This window comes from Gymnodraco acuticeps, unplaced genomic scaffold, assembly GCF_902827175.1.
Source record: "Gymnodraco acuticeps unplaced genomic scaffold, fGymAcu1.1, whole genome shotgun sequence".
Taxonomy (NCBI): domain Eukaryota; kingdom Metazoa; phylum Chordata; class Actinopteri; order Perciformes; family Bathydraconidae; genus Gymnodraco; species Gymnodraco acuticeps.
In genome coordinates, this window is record NW_022992126.1 from 1,790,185 (window position 1) to 1,811,596 (window position 21,412).

General features: G+C 39.5%; 1 protein-coding gene across 1 annotated transcript in view; it reads left to right on the forward strand.

Annotated features, from left to right (window-relative positions):
- usp43a (ubiquitin specific peptidase 43a) overlaps positions 1-21,412 on the forward strand; it is a 116,498-nt gene that overhangs the window by 40,318 nt on the left and 54,768 nt on the right. The window contains exons 3-4 of the mRNA XM_034203337.1: positions 3,921-4,024; positions 20,039-20,131. Coding sequence (XP_034059228.1) covers positions 3,921-4,024; positions 20,039-20,131 — 197 coding nt within the window. The remainder of the gene's footprint in view (positions 1-3,920; positions 4,025-20,038; positions 20,132-21,412) is intronic.

The window sequence follows — 21,412 nt, forward strand, 5'->3', positions numbered from 1 at the left end:
CACGGGGTTAAGGGATAGTGGATAGGAGAATTCAAAAGGATTTAGGAGAAGAGACTGCGGGGTTGCGTTCCGATAATCCAAAAATCAGCTCCTAAAATCTAACCCTATCTCCTATTCCTTGACCTCTGAGTGAAACGTCACGGGGTTAAGGGATAGTGGATAGGAGAATTCAAAAGGACTTAGGAGAAGAGACCACGGTACTTTAGAGAATCCGAATGCACTTTCACTATCCGACGTGTTTATGATGCGCCAGCGGACGTCATAAATGTGCGTCTGCTGCTGTGGGGAAACTATGGAAACTACAGTTTTCTATACAGCGGACATGGATGTATAATAAGAACGAGGGACTACTGTGTTTTTTCGTGAAACACAGTATTGCACGCTACACTCACTCTATACTACACCCGCAGTCCGCTGTGTCAGGGACATGTCAAGGAAAGCCCGCCGGCCTTCCCTCCCAACGATTTGATTGGTCGGAAGGAAAGCCCGCCGGCCCTAACGTGCCGTGCGTGACGCTGCATCTCACATACACAAGTTGCCTTAGCGACAAGAGGCAGATATGAAATATCCCTTCTACACAATATAATACTTGCAAGTATAGAGTAGTGGCTGATGTTTTAGTCAGAAACAGGTAAACTGTAGTGTACACGTACTACTAATAACTTTAGTGCGAGTAAGTTACGTATTTGCACTGTAAGAGACTGTATATCAACGCAGCCTCTGTCGGTCTGCTCACTCGCACTTTCCCGCCACATCTGGCCGAACAATGAAACCTAGCCAAAGTAGATAGATAGCATTAAACATATAGCTGCTAATGATATCAATATAATACCGATTGAAGAATGATGGTCACAGAAAAGACTGTAAGCTACATTAAGTTAAGATAAAATAAATATAATAAAAAAGAAGAACGGCTTAAAGGAAAATAATTGTCATCCAGGCAGCTAAACTCAAACAATAGTTAGCTGTTCAACATTGGCAAAACATATTTATTTAAGTTTAAAAATATGTATTTAGACCCCTAGCTTGCTCACATTATGACAATATATCTGCTCACTCTGTTAAAAACGTTTTGTTTCTGTAACTTACCTAGAGTTAGACTCTCCTCGCTGACATCCATCCTCCACAGCAGCCAGAAGTGAAATGGCAGTTGGGACATTTGATGGACAGTTGGACAGTTGAAAAATGATACATTTGAAATAACTCACCCGTGATTGGGCAGGACAGTGCCCAATGACAGTGCCCAATGTTAGCCCAGTGTTAGTCAAAACTAATGTGTTGACTATGTGCATTTTTATTTTTTCTACGTACACACATGTGTGTAAAATAGTTCAGAAATGACACTGAATGTGTTGAATTGCCTTTGACACAGCAGTGTGTTCAAAAAAATGACACATTAATTCTAGGAGTGTAATACTTTTACAAACACTATGGTAATAATGTGCATTCATTATGACAATATCATATTACTATAGGAGTGGTCTATAGTGTGTTCAAAAAACAACTACAGAAACACTATATATTATACTATAGTTATAATATTGAAAATAATATAGGAATACTACAAAGATCTAGATACATAGTATTACTATTGAAATATTATAGGGCTACTATAGCTAGTAAAATGACACTACAGAAAAGACTATAGTAATACGATAGCTGGTGAAAAATACTATAGAACTCTACAAACTTACTATAGGATACTATACAACTCTTATAGTATACTATAGTAATACTATAGTTCATTTTGGTAAGGGACGTGATGAATGTGCGTCTGCTGCTGTGGGGAAACTATGGAAACTACAGTTTTCTATACAGCGGACTACAACATGGATGTATAATAAGAACGAGGGACTACTGTAAACTCATCTAGAGACTCTGCACCGTGCTCTGATGCTGTTGTTTTATGCTTTATGAACGTGGACAACAGAGAAACATATTCTTCATGACCAAAGTTGGAATTGAAATAAAAAAGGAAAGTGAAACTTATGCTCGTCACCCTCTCCCTCCGGTCCACATTAATACAAATGATCCCAATACGTATGAACTATGAACATATCTTAAAATCAATACAAATGTATTTATTATAAACGTTAGTCCTTAACATCTATCACTGTGTATATCACCATTCAAACATCTTTTAAAAGTTGAACAAACCCCACACAGCTCAGTAAAGAATGTGAGATGTTGACTTTATTTACCATATTTCTCTTTTTGATTATAATACTGATGAACGTTCAGAAAAAAGCACTTTGGCAACTTACCACATACGTTTTAAAATGCTTAATAAGCACCGTAACTTTCATGATATAATTTCTCGGTCATAATCGGTTGTTTCCGTGAACGGCCGACTGTTGTGTGACGGCAAATGCTGCACTTTCTCCTCTCCTTTCGTCAAGGGAGGTCCAGTGGTTCCTAAGCTAAAGGAGGTTATAAAGGAAGTTTGAAACCTCCTTTCCTATCATCTCGAGAATTCCGGGTCATTTCACTCCGTTAGGAAGGTTCCTAAGCTAAATGGACTATTCAACTTCAGCCTGTATCTCAAAGCTATATAATATTATTCAAGAAATCTCTAGCCCTTCCCTTTACCACCTTAAGGGTGCCTGGGAAGAAGAAATGGGCATAGAACTAATTGATGAGACCTGGCGGTCTGCGACTGAGAACATACATAAATCCTCCGTCTGTGTGAGGCATGGAGTGTACTTCAATTTAAAGTGTTCCATCGATTACATCTGTGCAGGAGCAGGCTTGCCAGGCTGTACCCTGATGTTGATCCCACATGCCAGAGGTGTCATTGTGCCACGGCTACCCTATTGCACATGTTTTTCTACTGTCAGTCCATTGCCCCATTTTGGTCTTCTATATTTGAAACTTTTTCATTGATGTATGGCCAGAACATACAACCAAATCCCATAATAGCTGTGTTTGGAGTAGCCCCTGAGGGGGTCTCTGTCTCTAATTGCTAGTCACACTCACTTGCGTTTGCAACCCTTCTTGCCCGCCGTCTAATCCTCCTCAAATGGAAAGACCGGACTCCACCATCTCATGCCCACTGGGTGAGGGATGTGATGGCACATTTGCAGCTGGAGAAGCTGAGGTATCGTAGCCAGGGATGTGTTAACAAATACTACAAGCTCTGGCAGCCTTTCCTTGACTATTTTAACTCCCCTGTGCCAATCTGACTGCATGAAGTCCCCCCCCCGACCTTCCCTTTTAATTTACTGTTTATTTTATTGGATTGTATTATTTATTTTGTTTATTTTATTATTTTATTTCTTTAAGTGCATCTGTGGGTGTATATGAATATGTGTATGTGCTTGCATAGTATATGTACTGCAATGACATTTTTATTTGTGGTACAAATGTAATTCAATTCAATTGTAGGATTACACATCTGCATTTTCATGTGCCCTGTTCTGTTTTGATATGAGTGAAAATCAATAAAGAAAGGTGAAATAAAAAAATGTCTGAATCAGATGTTCAAGTTATTGTTTCTCCTTCTTCTACATCGCTATGTTTGATCATCTTGTACTTTTTGTTTAGCAAAAATTATGATTTACCCATCTTACTCCATCACATATAATTCCTTTAGATTTCATTTTGTTACAGTACATGGTCTGTGAATGTTCCTTCAACTACAGGTTAAGCACAAAGTCAATTTTTTCACAATATATATTTTTTATTTAGACTGATGACAACCTATTTATAAGAACAATGTTGCTTATCACGGTTTAAATTAATGTATAAGATGGCATGTATGAGATGTTTGGATTTTTATTATGTTTCATTCAATACAGTCAATTCAATAGGCTTTATGAGATTACAAAGTAAAAGCATCCATTTTGAAGATGCCAGCAAAGAGTGTCTTAAAATATGAGTATACCAAGTCCACTAACATAAGTATTTTTCTCTGTCTGCAGGGACCCAGTTCATCTGAGCATCCTTCCAGTCCCAGTTCAGTCGGCACCCAGCAGCCCCGGGATCGACACAGTTTTGTCCAGGAACACTTCCAGGCTCAGTACAGGTGAGAAGACATAGACATGGACTTTCATCAAATCCTTAATTGCGTAAATGACTGATAAAATAGTTTAGAAGCAACTTTAAAGTTTAGCTGTAGTTAATTTAAAGAAAGATTCCTTGAGACACTTGATGGTATGCCATCCAAAATATGAAGACTGACATGCTGTATCAAATTTGAATAATTCATGACTTTATGCAATATTCATTGGTCATTAAATACTTGAGGAGTTCAAGTTTTAGAGTGCAACATTAAAAAACGTCATATGCTTTCAGTAATGTTATGGTTGACTGTTAATCTATACTTCGATAATTTATCTTATGTCCGTGTCCATCCTAAGGTTGTGGCTCTTTTCTGTTTCTGTTTTCGACTAGATTGTCTCTTTTTTTGTTGTATTAGTGTTTTGTTTATTTAGTTTGGGTTTTAAATAGTTTTGTTTCTATTTTGCTTTTTAATTGTATGTGTTTGGTTGATCCTGATACAATACATTGGCCATCAGTCAAAGCATATTACTCAAAGCTTTTAGTAAAAAGTAGGACAAGAAGACATTTTGGAGAGTATATTAAGTCCCTTATCAATTATGCAGAAGGCAGGCTGGGTCCCACCAGGCACTATATCTAATGTCCTGAGGTTGTGTTTGAATAAACAGAGTGCAAATCATACCATTAAATAAGGGGTATTCAGCACAGGTGAGAATATTTTCTCCCCTGGGATAAGAATCAGTAGTTTGGAGAAATGGGTCAGAGAGGCCTGTGAAAGATTTTAAGGCATTCATCTCTAGTACTTTTAATAGACCCTCTAATATAATTGACTCAGACCTTTCTGTAACCTTGTCACTGCACACTTGACTGCGTTCATCTACTTCCCTTCTTACTTTCGCTTTCCAATTGATTCCTTAACAAAATAACCATGAAATAAGGAGATTTCTATTTTGAACTTGAATGTGTTGATTGGAAAATCTGATTATTTCAAAGGACTGACTGGGGAATAGCAGGAAAGAAACATAATGTTTGTCTTTGCAAACTTTTGTAATGGGCTTCATGTCATTACGACTTCTCTTTCGGCCCAGAGTTTTCCATGTGCTAATGGATCCAGCAAGGCTAAAATCACCACTGTGCAGGCAGAACAGGTCGCTGATGCCTGATCTGTATGGGAAGCATTTCATGTTGACTATTAACGAGGGAGGTCTCAATTTAGATAATGTTCCTATTACGCTGGACTGTTGCAGACAGGTCTCACTCCCAGGGCATTGCATACTGATACTTGGGCAGTGGCACTGTCGTCTCGATACAGACGCACAACACATGGTCTGTCTGAGTGAAATGTAAACATCTGCGTCATTAGTAGAACAACAGACGTTTATAAAGAGTGCCGAAGAACGCTTTGGCATGGATGGGTCAAACAAACACAGGATTCTCACCCAGGAGACCACCATTTGTGAGACAAACACTGAGTAATTTGTACTGACAACATTTTATGTCCCATGGTTTCACCGTTACTTCTCCATTCTCTCTCTCTTTCTCACACATATACACACACCTTAGTGTTAATAGGAAATTATCACATTAGTTTATTATAGTTACCCATCGGTTACGTCCCAACTAGGGGAAAAGGAAAAGCAACATACACCAGTTGGAATTGGTAGTTTATTAAATAATAATATAACAAAATGGAAGGCAAGCAGCCTGGAGCAAACAAAAGGGCCAAAAGGGCCAAAAGGGCGCAGGTTTAAATAAGCAACCAACAAAGGGACCGGAAGACAGACTGAGTGATACACCGAGAAAAGAAGAACAGACTGCGTGATATAAACAAACAACAAATAGCGTGTGCGTTCCATTTTCACTCTACAGCGAGAAGCTCATGGGGCTTTCCTGAACCTGTGTCGAGAGCTGGAGTTAAATGAAATCTCAGATTTGCCTTCTTAATCGTTTGTTTGGGTCCCTCACTTCCGTTTAGCTTCTCATGCACTGATTCGCTAAGCTGAACAGCCATTGTCGGCACGCCCTACTCATATACATATATATGTATATGCATGTATATATACATACATATATATATATATATGTATATGTATGTATATATATACATGCATATACATATATACGTACATACATACATACATATACATATATAGACAGTGCAATAAGCTTCTTAGTGCAATAAGAAGCTACAGGAATGTTAATCTACGTCAGTAATATTAACTTTATTTAATACAACATTTACGGTACAAGATTTACATCATACAGCCCATGTAGTATAATATTTTACAAATTATTAATTATAGCAAACATGTGCAATATATCCATTATTACAGCTCCGTGGGCTCACTGGCAGTAAGACGATATGGTTCGTTCTTATTGGGCATCCATGGGTAAAGGTAAAACGCATGTAGTACTGAACACGTAACATGAACGTGCCGGGCGGCGCGGTCCCGTGGGTTAGATGCGCGTTCATAATGCCGAGGGAAATAACTCTCAGAATAACGTTATTAGCACATTTTACAACTTGAGGACCGAATGTTTTTAATAAGGGCTAGACAAACATTCATACTGGGTAGTTTATTTAGTTTAAAAAAAATTATCCAACGATTTACAGACCACTCTTTCCCAATGTAAGTCAATGGGAACAAGTGTTTCCGGGCCCAGCAACCTAACGGAAGTGTAGTTTTCACTTCCTGGGGGCTTGGGGCAACCGCACAGCTAATTTACATAAAACACAGTCAAAGCAGAGTTAACACGACCGGGGAGGCGGCGGCCGTAACACCATCAGTGTTTTATACTTTTTAAGTTTTCTTTGTTTCCAAATAAAGCTTAATTCTATATAGTTTACACTAAGAAGTATATCATCAAATCTTCCACATACATTTAATTCATTGTTATTATCTCGCCGGGGAAAAAGCCTTTAGGGAAATAATTGTTCTGGTTGTTAGGGTGTTTATGTGTGTTCCGCACATTTTTCATTCTAAGGGACACATCAATTCTTTGATGATCATGTGACACTTGGAATGTTGATGAAAGAATAGAATCCATGACCATCAAAGCCGAATGATGTTGTAGGATTCTAGAACTTTAAAACCCTTTAAGTCTAGGACTAGAGACTCAAACTTCACTCAGAAAACAGCTCGTTTCAGAGAAGACATGTACTCTCACAACTTAAACTGGAGAATGGAAATCATTGATTTCGACTCAACTGAGGTTGACCCTCCCATTAACTTCTACCTGAGTTACCTGGAAGAAGAAATCCAGAGTAAACTGCAGGACAGTAAAGCGAGGATCACCCCAGGAAAATCTGAGGGCAGAGTCCTTCTGGAAATACAAGAGGACTCACTGGCCAACTTCATTGATCTTCTAAGAGAAAGACAGGAAGTCACCAAATGCTACCCTGAGAAAGAAGAGATGCAGAAAGAGATTGGTGGCCTGAAGGCCCAGCTGGCTGAAAGCAGCAGTGTGCTAGAGCATCTGAAAACTCAGCTGTTAAAGATCTGCCCCATGCTTCGCCAAGCCCAGAAAGATGTCATGCAACTGACCTCCACAAACAAGGACCAGAACGTTTCATTGGAGCACATGAAGGAAGAGAAAGAGGCCCTTCAGAATAAGCTTCATGCTGAGAGACACTTTCTGGCAGTCTCAAAGACCAATGTGGAGGTGGACCTGGAGAGCTATCTCCAAATAGAGAGAGAGGAGAACAAGAACCTCCAAGTTGCCCTGGAAAAGGTAGAATGTGTCTCACAAGTGCAGTGCCGCCGCTTGGAGCTGGAGAAAATCACTCTCCAGGAGCAGGCCGAAAAATCATCAGCTGCCCTTCTCCTTTGTCAGGAGGAAAAAGCATCCCTGCTGACAGAGTTCCAGCAAAGAAAAACCTCTCATGCGACTCAGCTCAATGAGATACTAACCAAGGCTGAGCAGAAGTTGGAGCGTGATCGCATCAAGTCGAAGAACGACAGGTCAACCCTCCTTCAGACCACAGAAAACCTCCAGAGGACTCTGCAGGAGAAAGAGAAGGAGTTGCAGAAAGCTCAGAGTCTCTCCAGAAGCCTTCTCCATGAGGCAGAAGAATCCTCAGCTGCCCTTCTCCTTTGTCAGGAGGAAAAAGCATCCCTGCTGACAGAGTTCCAGCAAAGAAAAACCTCCTATGTGACTCAGCTCAGTGAGATACTAACAAAGGCTGAGCAGAAGTTTGAGCGTGATCGCATCAAGTCGAAGGACGATAAGTCAACCCTTCTTCAGGCCACAGAAAACCTCCAAAAATCAACAGCTGCCCTTGACACTCAACTGGTAAAAGAAACAAAGCTTAAGTCTGCACTGAGACAGACTCAGCAGGAGCTTAAGAGCCTAAATCGCCAGTGGCGCAAGGAGAAAACGTGCCTCACTTCACAGCTGAAGGGAGCCCATCGCACCCATCTTTCCGAGCTGCAGATGCAGGAAACGAAAATGGCAGTGCTCCTGAAACAAGCTGAAGATAAGCTTGGAAATCAGCTCTTCCTTTGGCAGGAGGAAAAAGCCTCCCTGCTGACGGAGGCCGAGGAAAGAAAGACCTCCTACATGCCTCTGCTCAGGGAGCAAAAACAGGCCAACTTCAAGCTGGTGGACGCCCTAAGAGAGGCTGAGCAGAAGTGGAATCGCGTCCAGTGGCAGGTCGACAGGTCAACCCTCCTTCAGACCACAGAAAGCCTCCAGATGACTCTGCAAGAGAAGGAGAAGGAGAAGGAGCAGGACTGGCAGAAAGCTGAGAGCGCCATGAAGTCGCAGGTCGAGGACGCTGAGAGCCAGATCCCCAAAAAGAGCGAGGGATGGTTCCCAAAGTTCTTCTAAATCCAGACCGGGCACATGTTGCTGATCTGGGTCTATAAGGCCCACTGAAACACCTTCAGCTTCAATAAATGCACATTTAAAATGTTATTTTTGTTTGGTATTTAAAATATTAAGTAGCACTAAACTAGAGTCGTGTGTCAAAAGACATTTATATATATTTAAGATTTATAAATCAGGGGGAAAGCATTTAAATAAATTGGATTAAACTGTTCTAGTCTAGATTTTATGTTGTTCAAAATATTGGGATGTTTTTCATTTACTTTAAGATAAAACTGGTTATTAAATGTCACATTGCTTTATAACACAGCTGTTATTTTATTTTGTATGGCAGGGAAATGCATTGGCAGCTATTAGAAAAAATATATATTAGTCAAAATGATGATGTGACCTCTGGGCCTGCAGGACTCTTGGGTAACCCATGCATACGTAAATGACAATTATAGACCAGAACCAATTTAAAATGATTTCATGCAGATTACAATTGCTTCACAGAGCTAATAGTGGTCCATGCACTTATTAAACTGGTAACAAAAAGAGGTTCAAGCTGTGAAAATGTTGATATATTTTGAAAATGGTTTAATTGAAAACTGAAATTCAATCATTTATGTAATTAAAATGCGTATTTTGTAACTTCAATAATTGCATAGAAACACTGGATATTAATAGTATGACACGTTTCAAAGAGTCAGTGCATTTTATTTATTTATTAAAAAGTAACTTTAATGCACATGGATAAAAAGTAATATTTGTATATATAGAATACAAATAATAACTAAATGAAAATGGATAATGGCTCTCATTATTACTCACACTCTTTGCAGTAGCATCTTGTTTTTACAACTGTTTTCTGGTGTGTCAATGAGTCACAACAACTAGCTTATCATGAAATGTAGTGTGGGAGTCACCTGAGGGGTTTTGAGTAAGATGCTTATAAATATAGAAAGAGGAAAATAAAAATAAGGCAGGAGATGTGATTTTTCACTATCATGCATTCCTTTTTTCTGTTTTGACATTACAGTCTTTTCAATAAATACACATTAACAGTTTTGTGGGCTCAATGATTATTTTAATTGTTGCTTAGTGTGCCAATTACCTTTTTTAAATACATCAATATTTGTTAATGAAGTGGTTTTGTATTTAATAAATCATAATTACGCTTGAAACCAGGGCGAAAAATTCAGTTTACAAAGATATAAACTGAGAAAAGGAGCAAATGATCACATTTACGTTATAACGAATGATCTCAGACTTTTTTCTTGACAGACAACTTTTGTCGAATAACAAATGATTGATTGTTTATTTGTTGCCACAACTTAGTTTGATATGGTGAACAAATATATAAATAATTTTTACATCATCCCACGTTATCTCTCATCTAGAAATAGAAATAAAGAAAAGACCTTTCTCATTCCATAACCTTAATAAAGTGCTCACTACACATCACATACTCGAGTTATGCTTTAATTCAAACCAATGAGTGTTTACAAACTCTGAGGCGGCATGATCCCTGGTGACTCAACCTTGTTTAATAAATGAATAGACAAGGATGGCTGGACAGGTTGGAAATTGTTTTTCTAGTCTGGGTTTCATCAGGCCTTCTTCAGTGTAAATATACTCTGTATTCATTGGTATTCTCATCGCATTAGTCTGTCTCAGTCTGGGCTGGTTGCAGTCTGCGGAGTCAGGAGACCTATCCCTTGTTTGACTCTCCTCCTCCTCCTCCTCCTCCTCCTCCTCCTCCTCCTCCTCCTCCTCCTCCTCCTCCTCCTCCTCCTCCTCCTCCTCCTCCTCCTCCTCCTCCTCCTCCTCCTCCTCCTCACTATGCGTAATCACCGGGAGTCACTTGGCTCTAAATGCACTCTAACAAAAGAACAATCTCTTCCTCTCAATTTTGCCGCATCTTATTTGTGTTTCTCTGTTTCTGGCTTTCCTCTGTCCTTGTCTCTCACTGGCCTTTCTTTCTTTCCGTCTCCATCACTTCGTTGATCTCTTTTTCTTCCCTCCTCTTCCTTCCTGATTCTTTTTATATCTCACAGAGATGCTCCGCAGAGGCATTCAGTGGAGATATCTGATCTGAATAAATGTTTGCGATTAGAGCCGGGGCTGTCTTGTGATTTGGGCTGCGATGTGCTCAAGTCACTCCGTCGTGCCGCAGCGTTTAAATTAGTCTTTGTCAAAGACCCCCTCCCCTCCTCCTCTGTCTGTCGCTCTCAGTTTGTGGCATTTCTTTTTAATGGCCTGGGAGTCTAGCGGAAAACCCTAGCCTCTCTCTCATTCTTGACAAACAGGATAGTTGAGGATGGTAACTGTACTTCTTATCAGATAGGCTTTTATTTGGATGGATATTTGATGTGATATGGGTATAATACAGTTTGCATAATACATGTAGTAACAGACAAACTCCAATTGTTATGATTTCCAGGTTAACAGAGCTATTAAAAAAATGTAAACTGAAAAATTCATACAGGGAAACAAATTGCATAGTTTCACTCAGTCCTTAAAAAGCAGAGAGCCATGAAGAATGAATGTTTCCCAAAGCAAACACTTTTAATAATCACTTATGCAACAAAACGAACTAATATCTGTCTGGTACGAGACATTTTCTCTGTTAATCATATACAGATATGCTGGACTCTTTGAAGCCTCAGTGCCTCATAAAGAGTGCACACGTTCTCTCATCTTCAAAAGATGGACTGCAGGGGCTCCACTTTTCACCCAGGCTGGTAGTGCTGACGTTGACCCTCTCTGAGGCATCATCTGGTCATTCCTCGCATTGCTGAGTGGCTGCGGAAAATATAGCCAGACGTTGACCTTGCTTACTTTGATTGTGTCGCTTTCACCACCCACGGTGCTTTCTCTGAGCCCAGACTCATGCACCACTCTCTTTCCCGCTGATACCACCCAGCTCCCTCTAGTACTATGCTTTGAAGTGCTAGCCAGTTGGAGCAGGGCATTACAAAATGGAAATAATTCTCTGATCTCTTTTTCACTTTGCAAAAAGTTATCTGCACAGCTTTACTCTTAGTAAAACATGAGTTTACAGTAAGACCCAGCACTAACATAGAGCCCAGGAGTCTAAAATGACCACTTAACACTTTTTTAAGGTCAATCTTTTATAATCTACTGCTCTTCAGTGTTTTACATGATAGTTAGATGGAGATTTTTTGTTGGGGACTTTTGGGATTTTATTAAATCTCCTTGTACTTGGACATTGTGACGGGCATTTGTACATATTTTCGGATGTTTCATAGATCAAACAATGAATCAACGTTACTATTAGGGCCGGGACTTTAACGCGTTAATTAAGATTAATTAATTACACAAAAATTAACGCGTTAAAAAAATTAACGCATTTTAATCGCACTTGTTTTTGCACCGCGGAACGTTTCTCACTGGATGAGTTTCAGGCGTACCGATTATACTGGAGCACCAACTAACGTTCATGACTTCAGACAACAACAAACCACAGTGAACAACAGTGGGAAATGTTGTTTTAAAAAACGGACGGATGGAAGCGTCGATAAGAGCACGGTTGTGTGCAAATTATGCAAAACGGAATTCGCATATCACCGCAGCACATCAAGCCTCAAGTATCACCTCAATGCAAAACATATAGCAGCTAGCGTGGAAGCTAGCGTGGACGTTAGCCTCTTTTATCGCGTTCACACCAAAAAGAGCCGGTACTAAAATTAGTTCATGAGAACCTTTTTACCCCCACGAAAGTCCCTGCTAGAGAGCAGAGAGCTGCTAGAGAGCAGGGACTTTCGTACGGCTCTCTTGTGAGAAAATAGCTATATTTCTGATTGGCTGGGCGGATTGCAAACCACGCCCCGTAAAACTCCCAAAAAGTTTTGTGAAGCCGCCATTTTATTATCCTCGCATTAGCATTATTAGCATTAGCCCAGCGCAGAAACGCAGAGAGACTAACTTATGGCAACACAAAATAAAACATGGGAGTGGTGGAGATGAGGAGGTGTCGGCGTTCTGGCGATTTACTCGGAAGGCTGCTGGGACTCCCAGCAGCTTCTACTGAAGCCAGTCCCCAACTCCGGGGACTTTGGGCGGCAGTATACGCCGTGAAGTGGTTTGCGGCCTGCCAGTAAACCCAAAGCAGAAGAAGAAGAAGTGACGTCAGCGGCTTCATTTGCCTAATCCTCCCCCAGGTTCAAAGAGTTCTCATGAACTAAGTTCTCATGAACCTTTGTGGGAAAAGTACTGCGGTGTGAATGCGCCTAATGGTATACTAAAATCCATGTGAAAAAAATTGCTTCTCACTGTTCTCAGATCAAATATTTATATGTGATTAAAAATGCGATTAATTTCGATTAATTAATTACAAAGCCTCTAATTAATTAGATTAATTTTTTTAATCGAGTCCCGGCCCTAGTTACTATATATAATCGTATAATGTATCCCTTGCAGCAATAGGATAGGATATTTTGTCATAACTGAAACATTAAAACATGGGAGACAATAAATATCACACATATTCCTAAATTATCAGATTACTCTGTTTCACATATCAAGTGTTATAGTTCAGCTCGCTCTGCTTGTACATTTCATCATGTGGTGTAATCCAGTCTGATGAAATTGTTTTCCTCGAAGTATGATACATTATTTTCCATAGAGATTAAGATAAAATTAAATTGACCTTTATTTATCCCTGTGGGGAAATTAAGGAGTTAAATCAGCAACAAAGTGAGGTTGAAAAACAGGACAATATAGATTCGCACAAGGTATAACAAATTATTTAAAAAATATATATAACTATAGAGTAACTGTTAGAACAACATATCACAACAAGTTAAAACATTAACTGTGCAGCCCTAATGCAGTGTGAACAGCACACTTTTACAGTCCAGTCCCAATAGTTAGGCCACTCCTGATGTGATAATTCAAGCACATTCTGGGTCTGCTCCCCCTCTCCTCATGAGCACCCTGCTGTAGCCCTTAACAATACATTGTGAAAGCATATACATCAAGGAGGGGTTTAATTATAGGGCTTATAACAATTGCTACTTGTACTAAATGATTGCATTGTGGGGAAAAGGAAATGTGAGCTCAGCTTGAACGAAGGCTATGATGAGCAGTTGCAACCCGGGCTTGTGTGTTTGTGGAGGTCATATTTAGATTTAACAGCTCAGTATTGTTCTCACTATATGCACTGTCCATAAAGCTTGTGTGCTTCCGTTGACTTTCAGTTTTTTTTCCCCCAGTCTTGTTCGATTTTTGCTCCCCTAGCACCTTAGAGCTGCTTAGAGATAAAGAAAATGTTTTTTCATGGAAACAATGTATGAGCTCTTTAAAGCTGATGCACACTGGCAGCGGGACCCACCAGCTTGCCAAAGTGAAAAATAAATCCAGGCACAACCTCCCATCTCCACACTCTCCCTGCTCTACCCTGCCCCAGCGTTGTGTGTGTGTGACGTGTGTGTGTGTGTGACGTGTGTGTGTGTCATATTATTCTCTAGAACTGGCTTTATAAGAGTTTATATTCTCAAAACTTGTCAGTGCATTGGACCTTAACTAAAAGAGAGAAGGAGGACACAGGAACATTTACAGGTACTCAAAAGTTATGAACGTGTTTGTTATTCACTGCATAGCCTCTTCAAAAGTTAGTGCCGAAAGAGTTGCCAGTTTGAATAAATAAATAAATAAAAGTTCACCTTAAACACCACTGCTTAACAATTTGTGCCTGTATATAGCACTGCAACTACCCAGTTGTGTTGTCGGTAGAACTGTTTTTTATTGTTACAGAACAGTAAGTAATTGTATTGAAGTGAAAGCTCGCAGATAAACTTAGGATCTGACATGTATACCACTACACAGCCAATACCTTAATCTGTCCCATTACTGTGTATCTTAGATCGGAACGCATCATGAAAACCATTAGTATTACATGTATCCAAGATGGATAGTTTATGATACCAAAATGTGGAAATGACTTTGTCAAAGCAGCAGCAGGTATTGAATAAAACATACAATTAATAAAAATACAAAACAGTTATTTGATACAAATCTAAAGTAAAAGAGTAACATTTACAGTATATGTCTGTATATGGAATAACAATTTAAAAGTTGGCTGTGAGTGTCAGCTCACCCCTGACACCAAAACTGAGAGATCGTATAACATTTATATCATATTATATAACAACATCCTGACCTATATGGTGCTAAATATCTTAATACAAAATGCTATTTATTTAGCTCAGAGCAGTTTGTAGGGATGCTGAGCAGCTCTACTTTCTCATGATAAATAAGAGCAGCAGCTGCTGTTGTGCATGCGCCTGCTGGTGGGTGGATGTGTTACTGCTCCAGATACCAGGTCCAAAATAAAGGATTGCAGTGTTTGGGTTTGACAACTGAACATTGAACACACAATACGAGCCCTGCTTTCTGTCTATCAACAACTTTCTCACACACACACACACACACACACACACACACACACACACACACACACACGAGGAATTCTTATCTCATATTCTCCACCAGACTGGAAACACTGTCAGCTTCAACACAGGCTTTTTAAGTGATGCTTAGTTTTTTTCTGTACGTGCGGATGTTCTTGCTCTCACGTGTGAATTTCAGGCAAAATTATTAGTTTTGGCTGTGCACATTGTTGTGTGTAGCTGTGTAAATACAGCCTGTCACTCCACTTTTCTGAATGCAAACTGGCATCATTAGCGAGCCTGTGACTGGCTGCCACGCCACAATGGTTACAACACTGACAGCGGGGAAATGTGGAGTTTGAACATTGTTATATTATTTCCAGCATATTTGACATGTTTGTGTTGGTCCAAACTTGGATACAGCTCAACTGGCAGACTTTGATAGGTAGACATCAGAAAACGAATTGAGCATCTGGCAGAACACACACACTTGAAGGTGAACACACTTTAAAAGCAATCAGTTTTAAGAGAGCATTGCAATTGCAATCATTTCCCCAAAAAGAATTATCATTTTAGGTTTCAAGAAACTGCTTCACAGTTTTGATGCAACAAAGGTGACATTAAAAACACATATTCAGCTATACCCACACTTACTTTCAAATATAAATCTTTTTTATACAACCGTACATAACGACTCAAGAATGACCACATAAAAATGCTGCATCAGCAGTTACAAGCTTGTGTAAAGCTTATTATCCTATAAAGAATAATAGGTTTCCCTCTAATGGAGACAAATGGGGAACTCAACATTAATGATTTCCAAGTTGCCTTAAGAAATATCGTCCAAACTATACACAGAAGAACACGAGCCAATGCATAAATGATTTCAAGTAAAAAAGTGACTGTGTTACCTGCATGAGAGGATCATGTGGTGCTAGAACAAACAGAACGTGTTGTTTTCATCGAATGCCAAATGAAAAGACTACATTTCAGTCATTGTAGGGAAACACAGCAGGATATTTAGGCGTTAGTTTGCTCATGGTTTGTTAAACAGAAGCAAAAGCATTACTCACATTAGGAATGTGTGTAACTGGAAACTCACTGTGGATTTGTAGCCAGAGCTGAATTGTGTTGTATTTACTTAAAAGTCCCATGACATGCTTTTCCAGTAATATCTATCAAATAGTTTGATATATATTACGAAGATTATTTGAGGTCTCGCCAGGAGAACGTGTATGTCTTTCCCTCTATGTAAAGTTAGCGTCAACCCTCACCGGGTGTAAACAGTATTTCCGGTCACAAACGGTCATTCCCCTCTTTGACAAATGATTTAACAGTGATATCTGCAGTACTCATCCACTAAAACACATCAGTGTATCCTTGTTAATTACACAACATTAATTGGTATAAATTGTGTACACTGCTTTTGTGTTTTTCCCATAGGTTTTTCCCTTTCGATTCTGAGACACATTTCTTTTTTCTTTTGATAGGCTAACACATTGAACTACCCATAATCCTCAGCTATCGTTGAAGCTCGGTGATTGGATGTTTTAGCCGCAATGTGCGTTGGGATATGGTGTTTATGCGATGTGATATCCGAAAACATAAAAAAATAAATAAAAAAAACTTTATTCCGAGTGTGCTTGCTTTTCTCTTTGAAAGTCATCACATAACGGCATTGTAATACACGGTTCGGCTGCATTAAATATTACATATCTGCCGTAGTTCTCTATTTATAGAACCTTGATTAGAAGACCTTTTGACAATACGTCTTCACACAATACGTCTCCTTGCAGTATCAATAGTAATTCGGCTGACTTTTATATTTGATCCAATTGGTAGATAGATTATATTTACACCATACCGGTGCACAGCTGATAAAAAGGGACTTGTAGTTTTTAAAGATATTACTGATTTTGTTTGAATTAAAGAATGTAAATACTGAGTTGAGAACATAGTCAGGGGTTTTGGGTGATGGGAGACACATCTATGGAATCAGAATTTCAATAGCTTACCATTCAATGACGGATATACCTCAGATATTAATGTGTAGAACTACAATATGTGAAATAATATAGCAATATCCTGTAAAATTATGTGAAAACATGAATAAAACTACGCATCTTCAGATGTTATACATACATAAGTGTCCTACACTAATAATACAAAGTTATTATGGCATTGTATGCTGTGTGTTATTTTTTAACATATTCATAAAGTATAATTTATTGTGTTAACACTGAATTAACAAATGTAACCTGCATTTTTTTATGTTATATTTGATGAAAACATTTCAATATTAAGAGTAGCCTACATACAAATTAGGGGGAAAGTAGAAGGTCAATGCAACATGCAATGTATTGTTAGTTTGTAATTCTACTCCACTACAATTCAGAGGTTAACCTGGTATTTTTACTCCACTACATTTATTTTAGTTACTTTGCAGATTCTGATTAATGATGTGAAATATATACAACCCTTAAAGCAGACTTTAGTTACACCTGAGTACTTTGTCAGACTTAATATTTATCTGTAGATACCCCCAAGGTTTTTTTCTTATTCAAAAGAAGATCTTAAAGTATTCTTATCTTATCTTAAGATGATCGATGGCTACTGCCATATTTGCTAAATGTGCCTCTGAACCTTGACAAGTGCAGGCTTATCAATTAACAACAGGAGGGGTCACAGACACAAGACCAGCTATTAAATAAAGCTCTTCTGACCTTAGCTGTCATGTGGGTATATATTAATGCTGCCCATTATGGACATAAGCAATTTTCACCCATTTATTAATTATATGTTTTAAATTGAAGTGTTCCTATCCCTTAAACCTCAAGGGGTGTACACAGTTTAATACTGGCAACTTCTAATTATGGAAAATACGAAAACGTCTTTTAAAACTACAATTCCCAGTAGAGACGTGCCATAGAACATGTTGCGAAACACAATTAGCCAGCATAGTAGTTCTGGGGGGAGGGGGGGCTGGACCCGCAGACTATCCAGTTTTGGATAGTCTGCCGTGGTTTCATTCCATTTCAAAGTGTTGTTTGAAGCTCATGTAACCTTGGCGCACTGCCACTCCAACATCCAATCACAGAGCTTGAGGACTAATCACACGGTTCGTCAAGCAAAGCGGATGTTGTAGTCCCAAACGATAGCTGAGGATTATGGGTAGTGTAGTGTCTTCGGCCATCCTAAACTCCCAAAAACGATTTGTTTCTCCGAATAGAAGGTTAAAAACACAAAAGCATTGTACACAATTTAAACCAATCAATGTTGTGTAATTAACAAGGATAATCTGATGTTTTTTAGTGGATGAGTACGGCAGACATCACTGTAAAATAATTTGACAGTGAGGGGAATACTTCCGGTTTTATTATGAAAACGTAGAGACCGGAAATACTGTTTTCACCCCGTGAGGGTTGACGCCAACTTTACATGGACGCTGCCGTCAATAGAAATGAATAGGGGAAAGACGTAGTATATACACATTCTCCTGGCGAGACCTAAAATAATCTTCGTAATATCTATCAAACTATAGATCCTACACATCCACTGGACCTGGATGCTAAAAGTACAATATACACTTCTCGCTAGAAATCTAATCAAAAAGCATTTTAATGGCCAAACTATTCTACAATTTAGGATTTTCCAGAGAGGGTTATTTGTGAATATACGACCCTCCGGAGCGTTTGCAATTGCTACAAATTGTTGTTTCTTACACGACCACGAGAGGTGCTAAACTTTAAAATGAGACTATAGGTCGTAATAAGCTGCTGAACAATCAACCTATTTGGTCGTTTTTTGGAGGAGGACAGGCTGATTCGAACACATGGTGTTAATCAAATATAACACAAAAGACCAAAGAGAGCGACATAGATTAGCTTTAGCATTGGGTTGTGCTGTTTATGTCTTTAAATTAATAGTTATAATGTTCACTCCCTTTCCAAGAGTCCGTTTAAAAGATTTATACCACTCTTATTTTTACTCATTAAATAACTCAGCAGCCAAAAAGCTTTGGGGGCAATAAAGACTAGACATTCTGTGAAATAGCTAATCTGGCTCAGAGGTAACAAATCCACCTACTAGCACATCAAAAGCTCACTAATCCTTTTAACAGTTATTTTCTCTAGATCATTTTAAGGTGGCTCAGTACTATTATGTATTTTTTAAAACGTGCAATTATTTTTGATAGTAGCCCACAGGTTGAGATTCTCCAGTCTCATGTCATTCCACTCTGACTAGCTCCATGCCGTCGTCTCAAAGACCTTGACGGGTCCTGTCTGTGTCTTTCTTTGCTCTCTAGTTTGTGTCAACTCGACAGTCCTTGCACTTTGTTGTATTCCTTTTCCTCTGTCTCCTTGCTCTTCACGTTTGTTTCCTCTGCCTATCAACCTCCGCTGTGTCTGCTGCCCTTCATTTTATCATCTTTCAGCTCAACACTTTCTCTTAAATATCCCCTCTGCCTTTAATATCCTTTCAACCTTTCTCCTTTCCTCTCTTGCCACAATATTCCTCTTCTTCTCCCTAACTTAGTATGTATTTTTGTACAGCTTTTTCCAATGACGGCAATATCTCACCTTCCTAAAAGTGTTTTTCGTACACATTTCATCACCATCACTGCATGCGTCACATAAAAAGTCATTCTTTACTGCACATTTAATCCTCCCTTAAGAAGAAATGTGACGATGTGGCTCTTTGATGAGGACCAATAATTGAATGAAGCAGAATAAAACTGAGTAAAACAGGTTGTGACATTTTTTTTTGCAATATTTCTTTGTATGCATAATGCTTTCTGTCTCTCTGTTTGTCTCCAGGTCTTCTTTGACGTGCCCTCATTGCCTTAAGCAGAGCAACACCTTCGACCCATTTTTATGTATCTCCCTGCCTATCACACTGCGACAAACCAGGTAATGTTTAACTTACACGACAATAAGAAATAACCAAGAGAATATAATTTAATTATGTCCTGGCATGTTTTTCTGAACTGTGCTACAGTCATAATGATTCTGCAATCCCTGAATTATATTTATTTTATCCATTACTCAGCCCGTGTATATTCATTTGTTATTTAAAAAATAAAAGTAGTTTGGTAATGTTATGGCTCTCAGCCACAACAAACGCGCGACAGAAACGAGAGCGTGAATAGAAAAAAAAAGAGTTTATTTGGCTGCTGCTGAAGGACACAAACAGGCGAAATAAGAGGTCAGCTGGTCGTGACTGCTCTTCACGTTGCGTCCTCCTGCCAGAGAGAGAGAGAGAGAGAGAGCGAGATCCGGTCCAGTCCTTTATCCGGCTAGCACCAGCCGCCAGGTGTCCTCAATTCCCGTGAGCACACACAGAGGGAGAGTCATTAAAGGGCCACACACACACGCATACCCACCACCAGAGATAGTGAGGCAGGGGTCGTGACACCCCCCCCCTTAAAGTCGGTGTCCCCAGGGCCACCGGCACCACACACCAACCCCATCCCAAACCAAAGGAAAAAGTCATGGAAAAAAAAACCACACATATGGCACTCCCCCAGAACCCCAATGAAATACACCACCTTCACACAGCAATCCTCGCCTTCAGCACCCAGCCACACCTTTAGCAACACCAGTATCTGAGAAGCACTTTAAAAAACATGGGCAGAGCGAGAAAGATTTATCACAGTATGACAGTCCATATATATATACACATCAAGGTCAAACTAACAACTACTTAGTACCATGGAGCACGTGACAGCGCGTCAGCAATAACATTGTCGGATCCCCTAATGTGCCTAACATCAAGGTTGTAAGCCTGAAGAAACAAAGACCACCTCGTCAGCCTTTGGTTGGGACACTTCATTGAATGCAAAAAGGTCAGGGGATTGTGATCTGTGTAAACCAAAATTGGTCTTCCTGCTCCCACATATACAGTGAAATGCTGCAACGCCCAAATGAGTGCTAACGCTTCCTTCTCAATCACCGAATAATTCCTTTGGTAACTGTTAAGTTTCTTTGAAAAGAAACTGACGGGTCTCTCCACCCCCCCTTGTCAACCTGGAGCAGAACCGCACCGACTCCCACCTGGCTTGCATCTACTTGGAGACTAAAAGGACGATCAAAACATGGAGCCGCTAACGCCTGAGAGGAGCACAATAGAGACTTAACACTATCAAACGCTCTCTGACAGTCGACCGACCAAGTATATTTTACCTTAGCCCT